The sequence below is a fragment of the Epinephelus lanceolatus genome, chromosome 14 (assembly GCF_041903045.1).
Source record: "Epinephelus lanceolatus isolate andai-2023 chromosome 14, ASM4190304v1, whole genome shotgun sequence".
NCBI lineage: Eukaryota > Metazoa > Chordata > Actinopteri > Perciformes > Serranidae > Epinephelus > Epinephelus lanceolatus.
In genome coordinates, this window is record NC_135747.1 from 41,348,620 (window position 1) to 41,376,533 (window position 27,914).

Here is a 27,914-nt window from a genome sequence, read left to right on the forward strand (position 1 = left end):
AGTTCACTCGCTTTCCCAAGCACCTGTTTTTAGGGCGCAACGGCTGCACCCTGAGATAAACTGACTTCAACTTTTGAAACACAGCAGCGTGAATCAAATGGCATATGACAAGAACAACCAATCACAGCTGACACATATCTTTCCCTTCGTCCAGAAATATCAGTCTGTGATAAGTTAAACATGTTAGTGCAGGGCTGCCAGAGCTTTACATCTGTCCCACGGACGACAGGCCTACACACTTATAAACAGCTCCTGGAAGAAGATCGGCTCTGCAATCAGGATTTCAGGTAAATAGGCTACGATACGATGCTTGTTAAGGTTGTTTAGTGACCTCAGATGCAATCTGCTGCCATGCTCTTGAAACCTGACCCAGTGTTTTCCAGGAGGTTAAAGATGCAACATGTGTACGGCCATAACAGAACGATGGCGCAGGCCGATGTGAGAGGCAAAGGGGAAAGGGAGTGGGCTTAGTCCCTGATCATACAGAAAGCAATCTACCATTTTTTGTATTCTTCACAGTAATCAGTGTGTAGTTGCTGCCATGTTGAGGCAGAGGGTGCTGTCTGTAGCTCTGGTTGAGGGTGAGAGGCTGTCAGCAGATAAACAGAGATCTGTGTGGGTACATGAGACCCTAAAAAAGAGGCTGGATCATGGGGAGTACCACCAGTTGGTCCAGGAGCTTCTCCTCCATCATGGACGTTTACAGGCATATTTTAGGATGACTCAGGGGCAGTTTGACAACCTGCTGTTTATCGTTGAGTTGTAAAGCTCTGGGTATCCAGCAACAGCTACCACCAGTTTCTCCTCCATTGTTTACCAACTGTAAACTTGTTGTTGTGACCACCACAGAGATGTCATGGGGCGCTTTTTGCTCTGAGCTGAAGTTTTTTCAACTTGAGGAGTTCAGAGTGCTCCAGCAAGAGCGCAGAAACGTGAGGTGGGTTGTTGTTTAACAGGTTACATATGAAAATAAGATAATAAGATTGATAACTACTGTAAATATTATCATATTAACCTAATGCCATATATACATATATATACAGTACAGGCCAAAAGTTTGGACACACCTTCTCATTCAATGCGTTTTCTTTACTTTCATGACTATTTACATTGTAGATTCTCACTGAAGGCATCAAAACTATGAATGAACACATGTGGAGTTATGTACTTAACAAAAAAAGGTGAAATAACTGAAAACATGTTTTATATTCTAGTTTCTTCAAAATAGCCACCCTTTGCTCTGATTACTGCTTTGCACACTCTTGGCATTCTCTCCATGAGCTTCAAGAGGTAGTCACCTGAAATGGTTTCCACTTCACAGGTGTGCCTTATCAGGGTTCATTAGTGGAATTTCTTGCTTTATCAATGGGGTTGGGACCATCAGTTGTGTTGTGCAGAAGTCAGGTTAATACACAGCCGACAGCCCTATTGGACAACTGTTAAAATTCATATTATGGCAAGAACCAATCAGCTAACTAAAGAAAAACGAGTGGCCATCATTACTTTAAGAAATGAAGGTCAGTCAGTCCGGAAAATTGCAAAAACTTTAAATGTGTCCCCAAGTGGAGTCGCAAAAACCATCAAGCGCTACAACGAAACTGGCACACATGAGGACCGACCCAGGAAAGGAAGACCAAGAGTCACCTCTGCTTCTGAGGATAAGTTCATCCGAGTCACCAGCCTCAGAAATCGCAAGTTAACAGCAGCTCAGATCAGAGACCAGATGAATGCCACACAGAGTTCTAGCAGCAGACCCATCTCTAGAACAACTGTTAAGAGGAGACTGCGTGAATCAGGCCTTCATGGTCAAATAGCTGCTAGGAAACCACTGCTAAGGAGAGGCAACAAGCAGAAGAGATTTGTTTGGGCCAAGAAACACAAGGAATGGACATTAGACCAGTGGAAATCTGTGCTTTGGTCTGATGAGTCCAAATTTGAGATCTTTGGTTCCAACCGCCGTGTCTTTGTGAGACGCAGAAAAGGTGAACGGATGGATTCCACATGCCTGGTTCCCACTGTGAAGCATGGAGGAGGAGGTGTGATGGTGTGGGGGTGTTTTGCTGGTGACACTGTTGGGGATTTATTCAAAATTGAAGGCACACTGAACCAGCATGGCTACCACAGCATCCTGCAGCGACATGCCATCCCATCCGGTTTGCGTTTAGTTGGACGATCATTTATTTTTCAACAGGACAATGACCCCAAACACACCTCCAGGCTGTGTAAGGGCTATTTGACCAAGAAGGAGAGTGATGGAGTGCTGCGGCAGATGACCTGGCCTCCACAGTCACCGGACCTGAACCCAATCGAGATGGTTTGGGGTGAGCTGGACCGCAGAGTGAAGGCAAAGGGGCCAACAAGTGCTAAACACCTCTGGGAACTCCTTCAAGACTGTTGGAAAACCATTTCAGGTGACTACCTCTTGAAGCTCATGGAGAGAATGCCAAGAGTGTGCAAAGCAGTAATCAGAGCAAAGGGTGGCTATTTTGAAGAAACTAGAATATAAAACATGTTTTCAGTTATTTCACCTTTTTTTGTTAAGTACATAACTCCACATGTGTTCATTCATAGTTTTGATGCCTTCAGTGAGAATCTACAATGTAAATAGTCATGAAAATAAAGAAAACGCATTGAATGAGAAGGTGTGTCCAAACTTTTGGCCTGTACTGTATATTATAGAGCTTTAAAAAATAAATGTATACACAATGTTTTACTGATTTATGAGGCCGAAGCTGTTCAGCAATGATTTTACATCACTGAGCGGTGGGGCATGAAACAGTGCATTTATCCATGTATGAGGCATGTAAGAGCGATCAGACTTGATCTGTTGAGCAGCTGCATCATGCACAAGTTGAATTAGAACATACGCAGTGTTCAGTATCTTTTAATAAGCTAACCATCATTAAACGTTTCCAAAATATCTCCTGAGAACTCCTCACAGGTTGGGACACCTCTGGAGCTCTCCTGAACGCTGCCAAATATATGAGTCATTTCTCTGCTTAATAAAGTTAAAAAATAAAAGGGTCTAAAAGTAAAAGAGAAACTGCATCGCTGTGTGATTTTTTTTGGCTGATTTCCTCCTCTGAGATGCTTCATAAATACATGCCCAGGTGTTTACGCTTGGCAAGCCAGGTCTTTGTTGAGAGATAAATAGAGAGGGGTTTTTCTCAGGGAGACTGACGAGGGTGGAAACAATACACTATAGTTTATTGAAAGCTTGCCAGCTATAGTTAGGTGTGTGTGACTCTTTAAATCACTCCTCAGGTATGATAAAAATAACATGACTTCACAGCGTCACGCCTGCGGGCTGATTAGTATAATCTCCAACGTCTTTACAGTGGAAAATGAGGCCCGCGGCTACGAGGACAAAAACAAACAATAACCAGCGTTCATGTTCAGAGGCAGCGCTGGCACGGCTGCAAACACCTGGATGGAAAACACACACACACACACACACACACACACACACACACACACACACACACAAACAAACACTCTCCTACCACAACACATACAAACAGAGCTTCACACCTGGACAGCAGAATGATAGAGCGAGGCTCAGTGTCGCTGCTCTGTAATCATTCTCACGTGCTGCACGATTTTCCTCTCATCACACACACACACACACACACACACACACACACACACACACACACACACACACAAAACCCCGCTTGAATGCGCACATTTCCCCTAAGACGCTTGAACAAAGGGAGGAAAATCTGAACCAAAATAATGAAATGGAGACAATATCACATCCTGGATTTTTAACCACCACTCCCTACGTTCTTGCTTTTCATTTACTCGGCCAATCAAGACGCTGCTGTGGGACAGCGCCCCCCTCCTTCCTGCAACGGGGGTTGTATGAGGTCAGCCAATGGTCATGTACCAACTTCATGACCCCTCAACTTTTGTCTTCTGACCAACCAGGGTCAGCTGGACTGCAGTCCACACAGTCTGACTGTACAGTAAGATCTATTTTTTTATTTAATTGACTGACCAGATCTAAAACTGACCTGAACGTACAGACCTGTTTTTACAAACAACTTTTTTTTTTTTTTTTTTTTTTTTTTACCACAGAACCTATAGTGACATTCAAATCTAGATATCATGCTTCAGAAACGTAATAAACATCAGGCTGGATTTAAAAAAGCTACATACAAAACATGCAGATTTTGCAATTAATGAAAGTTTCTCTTAGCTTTTCTTTACACCTTGGAATAAAATGTGTCTCATATCCAGATATTATTTAATCTTTTCACATGTACACCTGCTGTTAATATGTGTCTCCAGTGTCCATACTGTGATCCGATCACTCTGTCTAGCTCAAACAACCAAACCCATTTCAAACAGGCCCCGCCCCCACCTTTTAAAAAACTATAGTGATAAGAATAAAACAATATTTTTTACACTGGGTGCACATCATGATTGTCTGATGTTTCAGTGCCTACATTGGTGTAAATATAAAACATATTTAAAAATTAGAAATACCGCCTCGCAGTTGTATGCCCTCATGAACTCGTCAAGCTGTAGTTACACTTTACATCCATGTCTGTAAAAACATGGACGCCTCACAAACATCTTCCCCCGGCGGCACAGTAGATCTATACAATCAGCACAGTTTCAAGATTCGTGTCACCAATTCAGTATCTGACCAAATGTCTTCCCTTCTGTTCCTGAGATATGACGCTGAGTAATGGCCAGAAAAGTGTTTTATGCAGAACATTATGATGTCACAGTGAAGTTGACCTTTGACCTTTTGGATATAAGATGTCATCACTTCATCATTTTATCCCATTAGACATTAATGTGACATTTTGTCATAATTAGCATATGAATTCTTGAGGTACTGACTTTGACTTCTGGCCTTCGACCACTTAATTCCAATCAGTTTATTCTTGAGTCCAGGTGGACGTTTGTGCCAAATTTGAGTGAACTCCCTCACTGATATTTTTGAGATATCCCGCTCACAAGATGGATGCAAGCTCACAATGACCACAATGACCACCACAATCTAATCACTTCATCCTTGAGTCCAACTGGACGTTTGTGCCAAATGTGAAGAAATTCCCTTTTTTTGCGATATTGCGTTCACGAGAATGGGATAAATGAATGGATGTATGGACAGACAACTGGAAAACATAATGCCTACATTGCCTATGCCTGGGGTGTCGATCACAAGTGTCTGCATTTTCAGAACCAATATTGACATAAAAATGAAACAAATATTAAAAACAAAATCTTTGCTGATCTGTAGCTGTCTGACATATACATCAGAGCCAGTCAGGAACATTTAGATGTTTCCGCCCACGTAGGTATGTGGATTGAAAACCACTTACGCTTGTGTTCAGTGTGGTCACAGTGCATCCCCAACTACCAGTGGAGGTGCTCTGGCTGATCACATCACAGTGTCTTCAATGCGTTTTGGGTGCATTCATACCTAAACTTTCATGCGGTCAAGCATGATCCTACTGCACTCCCATCACCCAAAACGCATTGCTTTTGACATTTAAGAGACTAACCTGTAAACTGTCCAGGATGATGCGTAGAGACTGAACTTGTCTCCTGACGGCGTTGGAGAAGCGCTCGTATGTAGCAGCATCGTACTCGCTCATATCAATCTCCTTCAGCCTGAGATGGAAGGACAGAGACACACAGAGGGAGAGAGGACACAGATGACTTGATATGATATGATTTGGGCAAATAAAGTATTGTATCAAAGCAGTTAGTATGTAGGATTTGATCTGCTCATCTGCTCAGGATGTCCCATTTTCAAACACGTCACTTCATACAGTCATTGCAAAAGCTGAAGGTGCTGCTACAAGCATCATCCTTATTCTTTTGTCCATGATTTTTCCAAAATAAAATGAATTCTAAATTTCCAAAACAGGTAGTCTATCGGTATAACCACGAACCTGACGCAGCAGAGCAGAATAACAACTGCATTTTTTTTGTAAATTTGAAGATCATGCTTCTGCTGCTGCCTCTCGATTTACCAAAACACTCAGGTAGACAGAAAAAGAAATCTTTCATGAGCTCTGGACATCTGTGGACAAGCTTACACCGGGGTCAGTGATGTTAAATATGTAGCTTATTTTCTCATGTGTGTTCTCTCTAAAACACACCTGTGGACATGATGAGACAGGTGGGCTGAGCTTATCAGTATAATCCCACTGTGCAGGTACTTTACTACTGCTGACACACACAGACAGAGAATCCTCCTCGGGTGTGGTAAAAGGTGCTACCCTCACCATGTTTGAACTGATGTGTGTGTGTGTGTGTGTGTGTGTGTGTGTGTGTGTTGGAGAGAGACAGAGTGAGGGGTGGGGAAATCTCTGCCAGGTGTTTGAAACTTTTGGTGACAACCAGACTGTGACTACCGCAGAGATACAGAGCGGTGACTTCAAAACGCAGGCAGGGACTGAAGGATGGAGGAGAGGCTCTGGCTTTATGTGTCACAGCTTGTAACAAACCTTTGAGTGTGTGTGTGTGTGTGTGTGTGTGTGTGTGTGTGTGTGTGTGTGTGTGTGTGTGTGTGTATGTGTGTGTCTGTGTGTGTGACTGGTTGCATGCGAGCAGAGTCAGATGGATGCATTGTGTAGACTGCGCTGGCATCAGCCATGCAATCAGAAAGATCGCACCCAAACACACTCACTCACTCATCTACCAACACGATGTCTGCAGTGGATGTCTGAACGAATCGCACCTGGACTGTGATTTCAGAAATCCTTAATGAAGGAAAATAAACTGGCCAAAACAGCCAGTGGAGAGCCACACAGTGTGAGTTAAAATAATCAGTATGACAAAAGTTAAATGATTAAAGACAAGACTTACCAATGTGAAAACTTCAGATCACCCTGCTCACAAAAAGACTGAAAGGCAGCTTCTTTCTTAAAGCTGTGGCTCCACTGAACTCAGACATCTCAGTCTGACAGCTGATGAGCTGCAATATTTTCTTCATGTCACTCCAAGTTAATGACATCACTCCATATTGAGCCCAGTTGCAAGAAGAAAATGTCGGGTAGTTTCATACGTATCATATCAACGTTTCTAAAGTGACATAGTATATGAGCTGACTTTGTCATTGAAAGGTGGAGGGGTAGGTGGATGGCGTGACACCTACACAAGACATCTGCCAAGCTGCAGACCACTGTTCAGGACCAACAGATAACAAAACCAGTTGTGTTTTAGTGAGTCATTGCAGTGTTTTGAGCAGCTCTTCATCCCCCAAACATGAGTGTTCTTTACACACCCGTGGCTGCTTCTCCAGCGGAGATAGTGACACAAAAAGTTGATGATTTTTATTGCGACATTGCTGCATTTCTGGTGCGGATTGTGTCCCCAAAAGCAGGTATTTCAAGCCGAAAAATTATTGTTGTGATTTGTTTTGCAGATTTTGGTTTGCAGAAACATACAATGCCGACATTTAATCTGGTATTGGGTTACCACATCTGTCACACTACACCTTTAAAGAGGTTTTGCTGCTGCTGATGTTGCACACTTGCTAACTGTATTTTTGTATCCTTATTATTGCTCATATTTTGTACTAATATTGTTCACATTCTGTACTTTTTTATCGCTGAACATTTATCGTCTCTTATTTCATTCTTGCCTTTTTTTCCTTTGCAAATATGTGTGAAGTTTTTAATACTGATGCACCAATGGGCAAAAATACCATTATAAATTTTGAGCATATTGTAATTATTGGTCTGAGAGAAAACTATTCTTCAGCACCTCCTCTTGGCTCTGTTTCAGGCTTTAGAAAATCTAACTGACATGACAGGTGACACTGGCCAATCACAGGTCTTTTCAGAGAGAGGGTGTTCCTATTGGCTGATTTACATTTGCAAATGTGTGTGCATCTGCTGTAGCAACCCAAATTCAGCCAGTAGAAACCCCAGCTTGACTGGACAGCCCCAACTCCCTGCCAGAGTAGCAAACTTTCTGTTGCTGTTGTTACACAGGTTAGACCTGGTGCTGCCTCTGGCCACTAGCCCACTGTGACACTCGGCACTTGGGGGTTTACGCTACAGCTGCCACTACAGCTGCTGAGCGAAGGTCCTTCTCACAAGCTTCAGGAAGCAGTGGAGGGAAGGTGGGGTCTGATAATCATAGAGAAAGAAAGCGGAGCAAAGAGGGGCTTAGCAAATGTGCTGCTCGCAACTGTACAGTGAAATAAAATTAAATATCATGATCATTTTTCATTCATTCATCCATCATCTTCACACACTCATCCTGTGCTGCTCCTCACTCTCCTAGCACATGATGCACTGTATCACACTCACATTATAGCTATTTTGGACGTGCACACAGTCTGCCTGTCTGTTCCTCTGCATTCACACCACATCATGTCAGCCCACAGAGCTGTACACAGCACAGTGACTTCCTCCACACATTCCTAGGTGTGTGTGTGTGTGTGTGCGTGTGAGGATGCACAAGAGTGTACGTGGTGGGCAGACACTCTGGCCAGTTTGCCGCGGCCATTTCCTTCAAATTCCTGAACCTTGACTTCAACAGGAGGAAGAGAGTGAATGACAAATACAGAGAAAGAGTCTGTTTGGGTTCGAGGTGGAGACGCTGAAGCTTCACACACAACGGCCACAAAAACAAGGCTGACACTCCCCGTGACTACACACACAACACAAACAGCAGCCTCTCCCTCAGGTTGTAGACGGGAATGATTTTCTGTTTACATATTTTACTTTGATTTTCTTAAGCAAACAGACTAAACAAGAATGGTTTTGTTTCAGAAGTGACTTTGCACTTTACTTGCTGCCTCTATCAGACAGCTGTCCGTCACAACTTTCCACAAACATCAAACTACCTAATGCTCTCTGTTTTTTTTCTGAGTGTGCTGCTTTTACATTTAGGAGGCTTGTGGATTCACTGAATGAAACCAAGCTTACGCAAAATGACTTTCCAAGCAAGTTCACTGTCACAGACAAATTTCCACTGTGGGAATAAAATCATGAGAGTTTTGCCAGAGCTGTGGTGTGATCCTGTGATCATCATCGTTTGGTGTTAGGTGGTCAACAAACTTTTTCTTAAGTCAGTCTTTTTCTTGTCTTGGAATTCTGATTAAAAAACGTCAACATTGTCAACAACCAATAGCTGCGCTCTCTCTGGCACCAAACAGGAAGCAGCAAACCTGGTAGTCTGGGGCCGTTTAGTGGCCGTTTTGGTAAGCAACCGGAACCAGGGCGAGAGAGACAGGATCCAGAATTCGATGGATGCGCCTTTCCGTCAATTAAATTCGTCAGGCAAAGCTTCTGTAGCGGCTTTAAAGAGGTTATTTTATGTACCTGACAAGTTTCATGAAGAACCTCTTTTAAAACAGACCGTTGTACGTCCATGTTTAAATGATTAAAATGTATCGATCGTGGCGACAGTCTTCACTATTCTTTCTTTTCTGATTCAACTTTCCAACGTGGAGAAACCGGAGACGGAAAACAATGGTGCGCCAGAATTTAAAGTTTTACTTTGGTGAACACTTTTACTTTGGTGAATTTGGTGAATTCCGGATCCGCTCTCTAGAACGGAACCAGAATCCAGACAAAATTCAGAGTGAATGGAAACCAGGCTCTTTGCCGTCTGTGAAGAGCCTGGTGACGCGAGGCTAAGTGGTCTTAGTCTTAGTGAAAGGGGGAGAAATTGCTGGAGCTGTGAAGTGAACAAGATTTTTAAATAAATTGATTGATTTGGTGTTTAATTGGCGTGTTTAAGATCCACCAATTGGCACTTATTTTACTGAGAAATCATAATTTTTAAAACGGTTTTCCTCTGATTCCCACAGTCTCCTCCCACTAAAATAACACAGTTAACCAACAGGTTAGGTCTAGACAACAAAATGGAAGAAGTTTGTACACAAATACAGTTTATATTTATGGAATATATTAATGCCGAATACTGACAACACCTTTTATCTCGTGTCCCTAGAGCTATGTGCTTCTGTGGACACGTAAGGAATTGTTACTGTGTCTGATTTCTTAAAGGAAGTTTGGTGTAATATTTTATTTAACCCATATTTAACTAAGTACGTCCTGCTGAGATCAACTATATCTTTCACAAGGGAGACCTGGCCAAGACAGCAGCATACAAAGAAGTTATAGCCAAACAACAAGACAAATAAAAACCATGAAGGATATACTGCAACATGCAGAATGAGAACACCAATGCACAATAACAAGAGCCAGCTGATTCATTCATCCTTGTACTTATGAGAGCTTTAAGTCAGGCAGAGAGACCAATTCATGATGTGAACACATATTTGTAATGAAACATTTGTAATATTTAAGTGACAACCAGCATTTGTTTTACTGAGAAATCTCATATTTTTTAAATAGCTAACCTTTCCCACTAAAATAGTGTAGTTACCATTAAAAGCTGCTCGCAAGGTAAGGCGACAAAATTCATAAATAGCAATAGTAAATACAGATCATCTTTATGGATTATATTGATGCTAAACTGACAAGAATACTGTCAACATATGACACCTTTTCTCTCATGTCTCTAGAGTTATCTGTTTTCGCAGACATGTACGGAATTGTTAATATGTCATATTTCTTAAAGAGAGTTTGGCGTAATATTTAAACACCAACTGGTACTTTCTTTTAGTAAGAAATCTTAATTTTTGAAACAGTTCACCTTTTGTTCCCACAGTATCTTCCCACCAAAGTAGCATGGCTAACCAACAGGCTGGTCGCAAGTTGAGGCGACAAAAACTAGTTTTTACGCAAATACAGTTTATGGATTTTATTGATGCTGCATTGACAAGAATATTGTTGGCATATGATGTTTTTTATCTTGTGTTTCTAGAGCCATGTGTTTTTGCAGACATGTAAGGAAGTCATATTTCTTTAAGGGAGTCTGGTGTGATATTTTCCACCAGGAACAGGATGGGAAATCATCTCAAAAGGAATCTAGTTGTAGTCTTGCAAACAGTGACCCTGCGAGATCCCCATTCTTCGCAAAATCTCACAGTCTTTAGATCTGAGAGCGTGTCAGAGTCTTTTATAAGTAAAGTATTCTGGTTAATGGTCGGCATTTTTCTTATTTATTTGTTTCCAATTTCATTAGAGACTCACCAGACTTTTTAAAATACAGGAGATGTTTTTTGAGCCTTGTTACACTTATGTACAGCACATATCTCACTATGGAACTAGAATAAAACAAACTGAGGATGCAACAAGCAGCAATGAATTTGTATCTTGATGTGGGTGTGTTTGGAGTGACATTAAAAAGACAAATCTACCTCTAACGTAATTTTGCCTTCCTGTCAAACAAACTGAGAATCAATGGATCTATTAATGTTGACTTAATGCAAACTTTTTTAATTAATAAGCTAATTTTGAGCTACAAACATGGTATAAACCAATAAAAACTGGAGGCTTTGCAGGTATGGAGACACAGCCAGAGGCATATCCAGAGAAGTGTGTGTACACGCTCGTGTTTAAGGCATACCTAAGCTTGTTTTTGCTTGTGTGTGTGTGTGTCAGGTGCTCAAGGGTTTACGAAAGGATCACAGTTTGATTGATGCTTAACCTAAAGTTAAGCAATCAAAGGACTGTGCACACACATGGGTGAAGGAGAAGGTATGGAAAAAGCCCGACAGAGCCGGCCTGTGATATGAGAAAACATAAAATCAAGCTGTCCTATGTGCAGGTATTTCCACCATGTGTGCTCACCTGCTGCGTTAAAGTACAGTGACATGTGCTTGGAAGCAGAGCACCAGCATGTAGCTACAAGATTTTGTCTGGGCTTAGTGGAGCACTGATAGACAGGCAGAGGACAGGGAGGGAGGGAGAGACGGGGAGGGGTGTCAAAGAGGAAATTTATAAAAGCAAATAAGAACAGAGGGGAGAGGAGATGAGACAAAAAAAGAGGAGAGTGGAGAGGTTGTCCTCTTGGTGTGAAAGCAGCCAGTGTGTGAGAAGGGCCACGCAGGAAAGGGGGAGGACGAGGGGGATGGGGCACAGAAGAAAGTAAAGACAGTGTTTGAAGCAAAAGAGAACAGAGACGGCCTTCATGGTCGAGCTGGTGAAAGGGGTGCCCTCTTAACCCTCCGCTCTGAAGCGAATGTGTGTAAGTGTAGACATACACACACACACACTCATACACACTGCCCGGTGGGATCGACCACTGCGCTCATCCATCCAGCCGGGGCACTGCAGCCTGTGGTTGTTTGCCCAGGATGGAGCACCATACCTGGGAGGGCTGAGTGACCAGGAAACACACCTGTTCCACATTACACACATTACACACACTTCAGTTCTGGGTAGTTTCCAAAGCGGAAAAAGAGTCAGTCCAAAACATCTGTACACATAAACACAGCTCCCCACCCCTGGAGCTCCCTCAGGTTGGATATGGGTTATTGGTTTATGATCGACCATGTTTTCCTTTCCATGTTTTTTCCTTTCCTGCACAGGCCAGGCTTTTTTTAGCATGAGATCACTGCGTTTTCTGTATTCAAGGTATTTACCTCTCTTTGAAGGCTTTCTCACCCATCTCACGGGCTGCTCTGCGGACCTCCTCCGGAACTGCATCTTTCTCAGCCTGGGACACCTGGTAGACTTTGTGTCCTGCGTCCAGCCGATAGGGGCCACCTTTGCCACCGAGTCCTGCCGTGTCTCTGCCGCCTGCACAGAAGCATCTTATTAGAAAACCCGAACGGAATCTGCAGATTTGTTTTTACATTTTTTAGCAGTGATCCAGAGTGGAAATCTGTTTAAGTCAGCGGAGAAAGCAGAGACAGTCGACTTTAATTAATTAAACGGTCATTATTTTCAATTAATTTGTGTTGACTGACTAATGGATTAATAGACTAATCATTTCACCTCTATTATAACCCTTATTTACTTTCACACAGTCACATACATCTGATTCTGGCAGCTGCCTGGTAACGCTGCAGTCTTTACTACCATCCTCTAAACCCTTCATTAGCTGAGCAGTGGGAGGTTTAGTTTCTCACTCAGGGGCAACTAAGCACCAGTGCTGTCTCATATTCACCTCCCTACCTGCCATCAATCATTGTAAAATGTGTGTGAAATGTCACCACAGATTTCAATCAGCATTTGGTGGACTCTTGGGATTTGAGCGTGTTGCTAAACCAGAAAGAAGCACTGGTTACCTGTGCCTCCTGCCCACTGGTTTCCCCCAACGTGAGGAGCATTGTTGGGGTCGATCTTGCCATGTTTTGGCGCAGTGACATCCAGGCCGCTGTCCCTCTGGATGGTAATCTGAGAAGAGAGGAAGGAGAGATGCCATGTGGGTCAGATTTGATGTTTTCAGGTGGATTTCAAGTAGAATCATCTGAAAGGTTTCAAGGTGGAACCGTTATAAAAGGTCATAGCAGGAACCAAAATGGTTTTCCTAAGGCACAAGCCAAAGAGCCCTAAATGGTTGTAGTTTGCGCCTTTATTTCTCAGAGTTTAGTTATAGTTCCTACTGTATGTTGAGTCTGAAAATGCTAACATGCTAACAGACCCCTGAACTCTCATCCCATCAGGAGAAACTATAACAACCGCTGGGTGTTACTGAAGTTTTTCAGTTTGATGCTGAATAAAAACCCCACATTTGCACAAAGACTGTCAACATTTTCCATTTGGGTACTGTTGAACTGTCACACTAAACATTTCATTCAAAAGACATACATGTACATATACATAGAGTTTAGCTGATCAGTTATTGAATAACATTCCAAACCACTGTGGGAGTCCAGTTTCATGAGAAAAGCTGCAGTGTTTAAAGCACTCTCTGGGAAAAGCTTCAATGAAAACACATTGAGTCGTGGCTGTAGTCGAATATGCACTTTGCCACTAATAGAGACATATTAGATTGTACTCTTTTGTTTTCCAAGCTTCTCCTGAAATCCTCCTCTTTGTGTTTACCTGACTGATGTGTTGAATAAGTATGTGAGACAGCCAGAAAAACGCCCAAACAGCCAGCTACCTACCACACAGTCCAAGCATTAAGAGAATGGACCTTGTATCTCTAAAGGTCTGAGGCTTCGGCAGGATGGACAGAATAGTCTCTGTCTCTCTCTGCAGGAGACTGACGGAGTGGGAGGGAGCAGAGACAGAGTGGTTAAAGCTTCAGATTCTTAGGTCCATCTCAGCAGCACCGTCAGTGCCAAAATCAGCATGCCGGCTCTCACACTGAGGCAGGGCGGCCGGCCAGAGTCTGGCACGCATGAGGGAGTGAAAGAGGAATGGGCAGTTCAGTGGGAGACTAAGTGTATCCCCTGTAGCTCAGCTGCATTCTTACACACTGCAGGAATTTGAATGGTATCTGTGGGGGATGAGGTTTGTGTGTGTGTGTGTTATTATCTTGGCTGTTTTTGATTTCTGCTTGGTTCATGGTGTACTGAGCGTTTGAAAAGAGACTTATCTAGTAGGAGCAGCAGTCGAGCGGAGAAGGACCCCTCCTCTGTCTCCGCTGGCCCCGTGTCCACACCTCAACTGACACAGTGAAGCTCAGAGCTCAGGCTCTGTTCTCACATCGTCATGAAGCTGCTGTATCAGCACAGCTCTCTATATTTAGCCCAGATTAGGAGGGTCAGGCTGATATAAACCATGTCAGATTATAGGACAAGATAACACTCAGTGTGGGAACCGGCTCATACAGTGGACCTACTGTCCTGCAAGTGTTGGACACGATATGTTTCAATGCTCAAACAGATTCACACTGAATGTATGAGTTATTAAACGGTGCCTCTCAACCTTCCACCAAGTGTCCCTGCTGTTTTTCATCTCTGCTGTCACAGCTGAAGCAGATGTTGGTTTTAAATGCTGTTCATAGGGGCACCTTGTTAATAGCTGAAACACTGGTTCACTTTTTCCACACACATTTTACAAGCCAGCCTGGACATTCAACTGTCAGTCTCCCATGAAAAAGCTGTCCTCTTTAACCTCTCCAGCAGAATAAATATCAGTGTGTGGGAGTGGAAAATAGAAATAATGATCAAAATCACTTAATTTAAACATTTCTGGAAACAATCCAACAAACTTCCTTATTTTAGAAAATGGTACCTATGATGAAGAACTATCTGTTTAAATCTTTAAAATGAGAGTACCGTGTATTTACGCTACACTATGAATGCCAGCAGAGGGACAACGCACAGGGCGGCACAGTGGTACAGTGGTTAGCATTGTCACCTCACAGCAAGAGGGTTCCTGGTTTGAACCCCAGGGTGGGGGAGCCCTTCTTTAAGCAATCTGCATGTTCTCCCTGTGTCAGCGTGGGTTTCCTCCAGGTGCTCCAGCTTCCTCCCACAGTCCAAAGACATGCAGGTTAACTGGTGACTCTAAATTGTCCGTAGGTGTGAATGTGAGTGTGAATGGTTGTCTGTCTCTATGTGTCAGTCCTGTGATAGTCTGGTGACCTGTCCAGGGTGAACCCTGCCTCTCACCCAGTGTCAGCTGGGATTAGGGTTGTCATGAGAACCAATACTTTGGTACCAAGTTGATGCCAACACGCAAAAAATACGTCGGTACCTGTTTTTTTCGGTACTGTAAGGACTTTGACTTTGCCCTCAGCGGGCCGTGTCGATTCCTGTCGGAACTGAAGGGGGCAGTATGCGCGTGACAGTCTGTGCCGAGGACGAGCGCCGAAGAAGAACGCCTGTTCTCCATCGTCTTTGCTAGAAACAATGGCTTCTACAAGTGCTGCTGGAGCCACTACACCTTGGCTTGTCGAAAAGTCAGGTAGTAGGAGTCGTGTGTGGAGATATTTTGCATTTGAGGCAGATGAAAGCAGAGTAATCATAAACTCACAAAAACCAGTGTACAAACGGTGCCTCTGAAGTTTCCAGGCCAAAGGAGGAAACACTTCAAACCTGGCTAAACACTTAAGAGACAGACACCCTGACTTGTTTAAAGAATTCAAGGTGAGTGAGTTTCAATTTACCATCACTTGTGTTATGTTATACTTATCCTGAAATGTACGTTACATTATTTGGGTTTGAGAGCCAGCTTACTGCGTTTATAGGGGCGGCTACTAGTACTCGCTACTTTACGTTATAACTTACCCTGGAACAGATGGCTAACGTTATGTGACATTAACGATACCGTCTTTAACGTTACTTAACATTGAGTTTCAAGCAATTATTATGGGACTAATTGTCTGTCACCATATCCGTAAATTCAAAGTTTGAAACAGTTTTAATAAAGTAGTAAATTTGGAATATCATGAGTTCTGTTTTTTGATTTTTATCATGGTATCGAATGAGTATCGAGAATCGTGGAAATTCACTGGTACTGGTATCGACAACTGAAATTCTGGTATCGTGACAAGCCTAGCTGGGATAGGCTCCAGCCCATCCGTGACCCCTAACAGGTTAAGAGAAAATGAAGGAATAAGGAATAAGGACGACACACAGCAACAAAAATGAAAAAGAAATATATTGATATACACCATGTATATCAATATATTTTTCCTCCCATTAACCCACACAGACTGGTGGATCAGTCTCTTCTCTCTCTCTGTGCTTCAGTCTTCCCTTCATCAGTAAATCTGTAGATATTCTAAATTATAGCAACCAGACACAACCAAAGTGTCTCAGCTGAAAGTATTCTACGCCTCCAAAGTGTCCTAAAGCCCTCTCAGCTGGTTGTTTCCTGAGGAACACCTGGCGTATACAGCTGAGAGAAAAAGTTTTGGTGGATGTGGTGTCTTAGTTTACAGGTGTACCTAATAAAGTGGACAGTTAGTGTAAGTCAGCTGCAAGGCAACAAGGAGTTACAGTGGAAAGACCAAAAGTATAGAAATCTGTCATTCAGAGAGTACAAACAATTCATTTTCAAATGTCAAATATCCCACAAAGTTCATCTTGATCACGAGTCTTTCATAACCAAGTTCAAGGGATCTTTTTGTAATGTCTCGTATCTTACGTGTCTGTATAGAAAGAACTGGTACAGACCTGTATGTCGTTATAATTACCAATCAGTAAATGCAGCCTGTAGAAGACTCAGGCTTCTATAAACACACAGAGTCACAGAGTGAAACGCAGAAACACCAGGATCATCATCTTAAAAGCACAGCTGTGTTGGCTGTTGACGTTACAGATCTACATGACAAAAACTGTCCGTTCCTCACATGACACTAACAGTCAGGACGGCGGGGGAGGGGCTGTTTAATAACCAGCAGGGTCTCAAACGTGGGCACATTAAAATGACAAACATCCTCACTGTCCCACGCAGCTGCAAACCAACACAGCATCTGTGTATCAAAGAGCTTTGCTTCAGTGTTAATGAAGATCAACAGGAAGTGTGTGTGTAGGTGTGTGTGTGCCCGCTGATGATCTGATGTCAACCTCAGTAACCAGAGAGATCTTGGCACCATAGCTCTGCGGTGAGGTAAAGGGTCAGAGGTTTGAGCCTCTTGTGTCACCACAGCTCACCTTCAGGAGCTCACCTCCGCCATGTGACCGCTCTCTCATTACACACTAATGTATGCGCGAGTCATACGCCGCATACGGCGGAAAACAGCAACAAGAACATGAGCTTTGCTGCACACATGCCGGAGCCACGTTGGGAAACAAGGGCGTGCACCTGATGCATAGGAATGTGCCTTCAAAGGCTTAGCTGTCCTGGCTAGACGTATCGTTCTCACTGAGTGTTTATGGATGTGATTACAATCGCTTGATAAACACATCACACACTCTTTACCCTGACAACACCACTTCCATCAGGCCTGTCGGTGCATCTGTTGGGCCCTGATGCTCATTATGAGTGTCTCGGAAATCTGTCCATCTGACAGGAAGTGGAGCTATCAGTTTCCTGATCACAGACTGGTTTCAGTAATCCACCTGCAGATAAAACTCTCTTACTGGTGACGACATTCCTCATGTGTGTGTCCTCGTGCTGGTAATGGACTCTATTCTGGCTCGACCAGTAAAAGAGTGACTAATGCTCTGCTTTTGGTTTTAGAGAAATGTTGAGTGACGCTTTACAGCATGTGTCCATTTTGGGCTTTAGAGCGGCCACACTCGGTTCAGGTTCCGACTGTGGTTGTAAAAGAGGCATGAGTCATTTGGGCACTGCAGCTACAGGGTGACGTGTGTGTGCGTGTTTGTGTGTCACATTACAATGTCCCAGCAGAGATCCTGGGGCGACCTCTTGCTCACCTGATTCTTGGGTACAAATCTGACCCGCGACCCTTTACTATGTGTCACCCTCTTCCTCTCCCTCTTTCCTGTCACTCTCCAGTTGTCTATAATAAAGAACTAGATTACCACCTCACAGTTGTATGCCTCCGTGAGTCCATCACGTTATTCTTTACATCCATGCCTATGAAAACATAGATGCTGCAAGTTCATCCTTGAGTCCTAGTAGACATTTGTGCCAAATTTGAAGAAACTGAGCTCAGCGCAAGTTCAAGACTTTCTTTATACTTTGTTCATTCACAATTCTCTCTCTCTCTCTCTCTCTCTCTCTCTCTCTCTCTCTCTCTCTCTCAGTCCCACTGCTTCCTCCAATCAGCTGACTATTGGCATTCCCTCTCCTGGTTAGCCAATCAAACTTTGCCACAATCTCCTTCAGCCATTCATGCTGCTGCTGCCAAAGTTTAAATCTGTTCTCCTCTCTGCTCCTGTCAGCTGTCATTTTAGACCCCGTTCACCTCCCGTCACCTTATCCAGAGCCCAGGACGAGCTCATCATCCCTCTTCACATCTAGATCCTCCACAGATCCTCCACACAGACTCCATGGGGAGGGGTTCCCTAATCTACTACATCTTTACCACCCTCCTGGAATAGATGACATCATGATGGGGTCTAATTGCCAAAGACTTTCTGATACTTATTCTCTCTCTGAACAAGTCTCGCCTCATTGAAATTCCCTCAAGACATTCTTGAGATATCACATTCACGAGAGTGGGACATACATATGTATGGGTGGACGCCACACTTAACGCCAGTGCAAAGGCATAACAACCTAGATATAATAATTTAAAAAACAATATCACGTCCCAGCAGGGATCCTGACAGCAGGACAAGATTCACTAACTACATCAATACCCAACTTGTTCTCACTCTTAGGTCATCAAATACAGAAGCTAGGTCACGCCCCTTGGCGTCTGATACCAAAGTACAAGGCACCCTTGAACGTCTGTATGGGACGCACCAGGCTTTCAATTAACTCCAATGTAAACCCATCCATGACAGTATTAGAGGCTCAGAGCAACTGACATGGAATAAAGAGAGACAAACTCCACCAAGGGACAAGGTAGATGTCTGGGTCAAGCCAGCACAGGACTTTCACTCAGGAGACCCCACGTCTTCATGTTTTTTTTATTGGCCAACTGTCACTGTTATTTGTTATTTAATCTTATTCTTACTTTTTTTAATGGTTTTAATATTATTGATAAATCTTACTGGTTGGTTTGTTGATCTTAATTATCCATCCATCCATCCATCCATCCATTTTCAATCGTTTATCCAGGGCTGGGTTGCAGGTTCCGCAGGCTGAGCAAGGAACTCCAGATGTCCCTCTCCCCAGCGACGCTTTCCAGCTCCTCCTGGAGGACCCCGAGGTGTTCCCAGGCCAGATGAGAAATATAATCCTCCCAGCATGTCCTAGGTCTGCCTGGGTGCTTCTAACCAGTTGGACCTGCCAGGAACACCTCTAACAGGAGGTGCCCAGGAGGATCCTGATCAGATGCCCAAACCACCTCAACTGACCTCTTTTAGCACAAAGGAGCAGCGGCTCTACTCTGAGCTTCTCGCAGATGTTTGAGCTCCTCATTATCTCTGAAGCTGAGCCCACCCACTCTACAAAGAAAACTCACTTTTAATCCTTCTTCTTCACATGTATTATTTATGAGTCTGTTTTAACTGCGTTAACTTATGTCTAATGTTTTATCTTAACACTATTCTCATAGTGTTTGTAACTGCAACCTCTGTGGTCGTTCATGTGTTCTGCACACCAGGAATAAAATGTGCTAGAAATAAAGTTTGAGGCTGAATTCAGGGAGTGTTTGGGTGGTCTGCTTGATTGACAGCTGTCACCAGCTCCATCCCACAGCTTAAAGTTTGATTTTCCTTCTCCAAACAGATGCACAGATAATGGTGTGCGGTGAACTCATCTTTAGACTTTAAAACCACCCCTCAGTAACAGACACTGTGTTTTCCACAGTGTTTGGTCAAAAACATCCCATAAACCCAGGATTTAGTTGTTGCTATGTTGCCGTTGTTGCTGGTCGCAGCGGTCAGCACTAAGCTAAAGATGGCACCTTAACTCTAAGAAACAGAAAGACAGACAGAGAGGGGAGTGTGGGGCTGGCAGCTCAGAGGAGATTTTTATGACTGTGGGAATCGATGTCGTTACCCCACCCTCCTCTCTCAATGACTTTTCCCCCTCTCTTTTTCCTTCCCTTCACCCAGTGTCTCTCCCCCCGTCTCTCATCTGCGGTCCACGCCTTGTCTTGTGAGATTAATAGCCTCATAAATTTCTGGTTCTCCCTTAAGACGCCTAAAGACAGAGTGATTTAGGAGGGATGGCATGTGTGTTGGTGTGTGTGTGTGTGTGTGTGTGTGAGCAGTCACATGCAAACGAGCCCACTATTTGAGTGCTTTTTGGGGAGTAAATGCCCCTGGGTGAACTTGGGTGCAGGTTAGTGTGTATGTGTGTTTTGATACAACGGCATGAATGTTTAACCATGTGTGTCCACAGTGTGAGTGTAAAATAGTCTTTACGGGGTTTCCACACATTTCCAAGGACAGAATTTTAAAACTTTTCCATGACTTTTTAAGTTCGGAAAAGCATGCACTTCACTGTGTCTGCTGCACTTGCCAGCCTGGTTAGGAGTCTTGCTCCCCATAATAAATGCCGCCACACTACGTCACATGTACAAGTAACGTCTAAGAGCAGAAGGCTTGGCCGGTACAAGTCACGGAAAATGAGAACCATGCAAGCATCAAATAACTTGTTTGAGTTCATTTGCCTTTCTTGATATCTCACTGAAAATAAATCTGCCGTAATGTTGCATTTCATGGAAGCTTATCTCTGGAACTTTATGGAAACAACTAATTTCATTACAAACAACAAAATTCCATGAGTTTTCCAGGTTTTCCATGACCAAGTTTTTGCATCCAAGGAGTGCAAGAACTAAAATTTAGCTATTTGTTCTTAAATTCTGGTTTAAAGTGTGTGATGTGGCAACAAGTCTGGCCATAGAGTTCAACACTTTGTTCCAAGATGTCTTTTGTACATTTCAAGAAGGTTCCTGTGAACTGCTGTTGTTTGCAGATTGAGGCACAAGTCTAAACTGCTGCAGACGGTTTGAACTTTAAAAGATGCAAGCAAGTGTATATGTGCATGAGCGTGACTGATAAGCTGGCCTCAGTAAGGCGAGGGCAGGGAGGGTAGAAGGTGGCACACGGCCAACTAGAGCAGCAGCAGAGTAAAGAAACAAACACCCACACACTGACATACGGGTGTAATGACAACCAAATTGTGAAAATAAGTGTCAGGTTGAGTGAGTGGATATATGAGAGGGGACTGCTATGAATGTGATTATACCTCAGACACCTACTTGGCACCAGTTAAACAAAAGACGTGTGTGCAGGGAGATCTGAGTATGCAAAGATGATATCAACAGAGCTGTAATGGAGCGATGTCAGACAATCACGCACACCTGCATACACACACAGTTCATTCTGTGGTTTTCTAGAAATGTGTGCATGCGCGAGTCAAAGGCAATAAGCTGTGATGTCTTTCTTCTCTGAGGACGGTCGACATGATCTTTGCTAATAAAAACCACCTCTGACAAACATAAGAGGTGAGTGAGAGGATTTCTGTTACTTCCTGCTTCTCCTTTAACATCTCATACTTTGGTCAAAAGCCTGATTGTTACACTCTCTCAGTGTGTCGTAAAAACTTGTTAAGCCATGCAGATGTGCCATGTGCAAACAGGTAACTTCGTCCGGAGGTGAGGTGTGTAAACAGTTTGGTAAAGTAGCATATCTCGAGGCAGATATACAAAGAGCCTTGTCGGCAGGTATGTTTAAGTACAGTAGTGCTACTGTTGTTCCCAGTGAGCTCACACAGAGCACAGGCAGAGTCTGTCCACAGTCTGACCTACAGTGGACTCAAGGTGCCCGATCAAAGAGGACCTGACCACTGAGGAATCTAGGCCAGGGAGAGGTCCCAGTGTGCAGTGAAGGCGTGCAGGTGTATGGGAGTCTGTGTGTGTGTTTTAATGAATATATTCTTGAGTCTCAGCACACTTTTAACCCTCATCATACCCACTGTGGTACTGGCAAACCTCAGAGCTATAAGCAGAGCTATAAGCTTTAAACAAATTTGTTCCTAATGTCTTCATATCATTGTTTTCTGTTTTATTTAATGCGTTTTAAAAGTACCAATGTGTTGGGGTCCTGCAAGACTCTAGTCAAAAGTGACTAATTCCCCCTGTGCAGCTGTACATCAATCACCATTTGCCATTTATATATCAATCGCTCACTGTGTGTTACTTCAAATTTGTGCAGAAACCTTTCTTTCATACCTCCAAGGTGAACGAAGAATCCAAAAAATGAACACTGTTCATGTTTAACGGCAAAACTACACCAAAACATCTGTTTACAAACTCTCTCACCACTCCTGCACTATAATCCAAGTCTCATTTATCGAGTTGTATGCTATGTTTTCATTTTCAGTAAAATGATACGATTTATAAACACATCAGTACAAACAGTCTTAGACGCTGCCAAGTAGCGTGCCTGGGCACATGCATGTTTGAACTCTGCTCAAGTGGAGCTCATTCACACGTGTACGCTCAGGCACGCTCTGGGCGCGCTACTCGTGTTTTACACCGCATTGTTTTAGTAAAAAAAGTGCATGTGTTTAGGAAGTACTGAACATACGACTGGATAAATGAGAGTACCTAAAGAGTACCCAGAAACATAATTATCACCTCGTAATATGTTTTAGCAGGAGATTTTTGACTTTCCCGTCCTGTTTGACAAAAGAGATGCTTAAACAGAACACAGAACTTCACAATAATACATTTATGAATTTCAACCACTTATTCAAGATTCAACAAATCATCAGTCACTGATTTGCATCATCCACTGATACAATCATCCTCGTTTCAGTCCATGTGAAGGCTTCTCTCTCTCTAACCACACATCTGCAGATGATGCCCGCTGCATCTGGGAAGCTACATTATCTTAAGAATTTATCTGCCTGTGTTGTGTATGTGGGCACCTTAACAATGCTTTCTCAGTGCGCTAGTTCCAAATGTTCTGACCTGTACTGGGGGTCAGAGCTGTTGCATCATAAGAACAATGCCCGTCCATTCATACACACCCACCCTGGGTGCGGCCGGGTCGTACATTTCGGGCCTGGAAACATTCTGGTTAGCATAAAATCAGGAATGTTTCAGCAGCTAATATATTCTGCCAGAGGAGTGTGGAAGTATGCAGAGTGACGTCCAGCTGAAATTCTCTCCACTGGAGTTATTATTATTAAAGCAGCACTGCCTCTCTGTGGTGTGGAGAGAAACTGTAGGCTGCGTGTTTCTATTCATCACCCAGTCCTCTCATTGCAACATCATCTCCATGAGCCACTGATGATTAAAAAACAAAGTTGTGACATTACCTGTAAAGGTCTGCCATCCTCTGTCCCGATCATATTCCTCCACTCCATGAGCGATCGCTGCAGAGTGTCCAATCCTGTCTCCCAGAGCCGGACGTACCCACCCATGTCCACAGTGGCGACACCTCCAGAACCAAGAGCGGCTATGAGCACGTCAGACTCTGAAACCTTGGACAACCAGCTGGTATAAGGCGACACAGACATCGACCTGCCAATCACAAATATGTAGAAAAGATACAGTCACTTAGAAAAGTCATCAGACGTGCATCAAGATGTTTTCATGTTTTACTTATTTGTGCATGGCAGGCAAGAAGTATATATGTGGTCTTGTGCAGAGGTAAGTGTTATGTAGGAATATGGTTATTAGAGTGAGGTAAGTTGTTTCTGCCAACAGGTGAGTGCAGGTATGAAGTAAAGTGACAGTATTATAGTTGTTTTAAAGATTTGTAGCTTTAGAAATGTGGACTTTTACATAGAAAGGCTTCACTCATTTTCACAAAAAGAAATTAAAAAATGGATAAATTAAATTAGATAAAATGTATGTAGCAGTTAAGACCTCACAAATTCAAAAGACCGTTTAATGACTTTTAAGGCCTTATTGTTGTAACATTGAATTTAAAAGATTTTAAGACTTTTTAAGGACCTGTAGACACCCTGGAGAATCAGCCCTCTACAGCAATGTGCGTTTGTTTTCCATTTAATGTTAAAATGTTGGGTAGTATTAAAAAAAGCCTTATAATCACACACACAAATGTCACACTGTTTAAATTTGATTTTCTAAAAAGTTTTCGGACTATTGAGGCTTCTTCCGAGCTGTTTGAACAATGGGTCGCCACATGTTCGGTACGAGCAAAGTTCTCTAACTTGGCCGATTTGAGATATTTTACAAACCGAGGTAAGACTAAGCGGATAGAACAAAATGTAGTCACATAGAAGCAGCAAGAGCTGTTAATCCCTGTTTGATGATGGGATTGTGTCTTTGTGACACAGCAAGCTGCAGTGAGCTCTGTGTGTGGCTGTCGTATGTAAGAGATACATTTTGGCACACACATGGCCACCTATCAAATACAGGATTGATTTTAAGGTTCTTTTATTTGTTTTTCAAGCCAGACAGCTGACAGCCCAGTACACTGCTGAACCTCTCTGCTCCTACCTCAACTCCCGACCTCTCAGATCCTCACAACATTGTCTTTTGACTGTCCCTTGAGCGAGGCTGGTGGGTGAGGGGAGATCGTGCCTTTGCGGTAGCTGCTCCAAACCTTTGGAAAGCCTTCCACTCTCAATCAAATGCTCCCCCTCCACTGACACTTTAAAAGCAAATCTTACAACATACATGTTTTCTGTGGCCTTTGGTTGTTCATAGTGGTTTTCATATTTTAGTATTTTCTAATCTTTTTACATATGTAATTGTTCTTGCAGTGTTATTCTGTTTTATATTTGTGTACATATTATATTTGTGTGTCATTCTTTTAATTTGCACAGCATATTGGTCAACTGTGGTTGTTTTTAAATGTGCTATATAAATGAACTTGATTTGATTTTATTGCCCACAAAAAAAACTACCTTGCCTCTTTCAGGGCTTCCAGAGAAAATATTTGCATGTGTTTTAGTATCATTGTGTGTCTGATAAGAGTAAGCGCACATAAGAATTCCATGACACCAAAAATCATAATTTAAAATAATAATTCTGCAAGTTTAAAAACATGATAATAAAACATACAGACAATTTAACCAGTGTTCCTCAGTGCAATGTTCGCTCTGACCACTAGCTGGTGCTAAAGGATGAAGAAAGAGGTTCTTGTCCTGAAAGTGTTGCAGAGTGAGACCCATTCAGAAACAGGTGTGTTGTGTTTACCTTGGTACAGGAATATATTTGACTTTTTTGGAGTTCAGGTCGGTCACCTCCAGGTACGCTGCCGTCATCGGAGGTGTTACGCCTGAGACACAAACAGGAAAACAAGTCTGAATACATTCTCTGTGATTATGAACAAATGTTTTCTCTGAACTAATTTATACGATCTGAACTCTGACCTTTGGGGTAGATCTCCTTCAGGGGCACCTTGCTGGGTGGAAGGGCTCGGACCACCTGATTGGCTGAGAGCAGACTGACACAGTTCTCCTGCTTGGGCGGGCTGGACCGAAGCCCACCTCTGAGGAACATGTGAGCCCCGCTGTCAGCGCTCTTCATCTCGGAGAGGTCAAGAGGCCTCTTAAAGCTGTACACCTCGTTAGGGGACTGGACAAGAGAAGACACCAAGAGGAGAGTGTCACTACTTAAACATCAAACACAGCTGGCAGCCGAAATGTGAATACATTTATATTAATCAATCAGTTCAGCTCAAGCACCCACACTTCAGAACCTCATTCAGCTACACTCACAGCTTTCATTCGTGTTCTCAATCCACTTAATTCTTTAAGGCATAAATTAGGCTGACAGCAGGGACATGCTGAATGGTTAACACTGATACACAGACACACACGTTCAGCCTTGTTATGAGTCTTTGATCCACCTGGTTAGCATGTTTTTGGTACATAAGAGTAGAATGGAAGATATCAGGGAAGCCTACAGTATGTACACACAGTGAGAGCACTGAAACGTCACAACAAATCTCTGGGGGTCAAATAAAGTTTCATTTGCTCAGTGGCGGACTCAGGCTGTCTGAGGGGCAGTCTGAGAGTTTTCTAGCCTGTGGAGCAGCCAATAAAGCGAATTACAATGTTTATTTACAATAATTTCTGGATAGAAAACCCTCGTGTCACATAATTACATCAAACGGCGCTTAGCAAACGCTGCCTCAGTTGACCTTTCGCTAAGCCCCGCCCCTTTGTGATGGTCCGACAAGCTGTAGGAGTAAGCATGGAGCCCACACTGTCACTAACTGCACTCCCTGAAGAAACATCATATTTTTGGAGAAATGAAACAGTGATGTCAGAGAGAAGCAGACAGAGGGGTCTACAGTCTGTGTTTGAAGGATATATCCAGGATGTCAAACTGACTCAGCAGCAACAACAGGTTAAAAAGACAAAGATAGTTAGAAGCTAAAGCCGAACTATAGGCTACAGATCACAGTGTAAAAGTGAACCACCACATCACTGCTGATCGCCTCACAAGACAATGAATATAAAGGGAAACTTAGCTGATATTGAACCAACTGTGTGGCATCACAGTGTGTGCAGATGAACCGTGTTTGACCTCTGCATCTGCACACACTGCGATGACACACAAAGAAAGTCTCCCAGCTTCCCTTCACTGGTTCCTGTACAGCAGGGTCGCTCTTTGTTTCACTGTTATAATCATTAAAAAGCAAAAGCAGCATGTGTATACATTCAGTAGGCTGTATCTTCAGTAGCTAGCTAGCTAACCCTACACTTTTCAGGGTTTGATTTTGGTTTTGGAACAGGGAAGAAACATATCTTTTTCCACCCTCTCCAGGTAACGAGGATCATTAATACACGACGTGCCCCAGGCACAACATTTAGCTCCAAATCCACAAAACCAGCCTGAAAATGAAGGAAATCTGAAACAATGGAGCACAGCTGTGTTGTTGTAGGACCCTGGTCTGAGCTGGCCCAATGCTACGTTATGATTGGACAGTTCCATCCAGGGGCGGGACTTTTGGGTCAATTGGTTAGTTTTTAGCCACCTAAAAGTTTAAGTGCATGCTAAATTTAAAATATTATATCGTCCTATATCATGATATTGATTTAATATTCATATGCTGCCCAGCCTTAGTTCAAATCTTAAAAGTTTCATATGTCCAAATTATATTAGCGTACCACGAGGTCTGGGAAGCCCACAACAACCCGTGCGAAGGAGCTGGTGTCGGCCAGTATCCGGTTAGGAGAAACAATCTTCTGGTCCAGAGCGGTGCTCAGGTTCTCGTTGGGTAGCTGGTCACATGACAGCATCTGGGGCACGGACACCTCGGCTGAGAAGGTGGGAGGGAAGGGGCCGAACAGAGCGTGATGGAACAGAGAAGGAAATGAGAAAGGACATGTGTTAACACACTGGACCAGACATTTTACTTGTGTACAAAGAGCTGTAGATATATAATAGCACCGCAGCAGTGTGCTTTATGTGTCTGTTATATATCAATGAGCTCACTGCAGAAACCCTCTCAGAAGCTCATATATTTCATCTTTAGATTCCCCGTCCTCAGTTAGTAATTACAGTGGCTCCTGATCTTCATGAACTAATGTAGTCTAGATTGTTGGACATTACTCATGACTTCACATTCTGCTCTCACTAACTGTGACATGGAGTGGTATGAAAATTTAATATTGACAGAATCATACATGGTTCACTTCATATTTTTGGTTTGA

At 43.1% G+C, this 27,914-nt stretch overlaps 1 protein-coding gene across 1 annotated transcript in view; it reads right to left on the minus strand.

Annotated features, from left to right (window-relative positions):
* The window catches only part of vwa8 (von Willebrand factor A domain containing 8), a 109,278-nt gene that overhangs the window by 11,529 nt on the left and 69,835 nt on the right, over nt 1–27,914 (minus strand). The window contains exons 34-40 of the mRNA XM_033617201.2: nt 27,369–27,520; nt 25,623–25,827; nt 25,447–25,528; nt 23,595–23,799; nt 13,127–13,235; nt 12,479–12,635; nt 5,523–5,631 (exon numbers count right to left, since the gene is read on the minus strand). Of these exons, the coding sequence (XP_033473092.2) occupies nt 5,523–5,631; nt 12,479–12,635; nt 13,127–13,235; nt 23,595–23,799; nt 25,447–25,528; nt 25,623–25,827; nt 27,369–27,520 (1,019 nt within the window). The remainder of the gene's footprint in view (nt 1–5,522; nt 5,632–12,478; nt 12,636–13,126; nt 13,236–23,594; nt 23,800–25,446; nt 25,529–25,622; nt 25,828–27,368; nt 27,521–27,914) is intronic.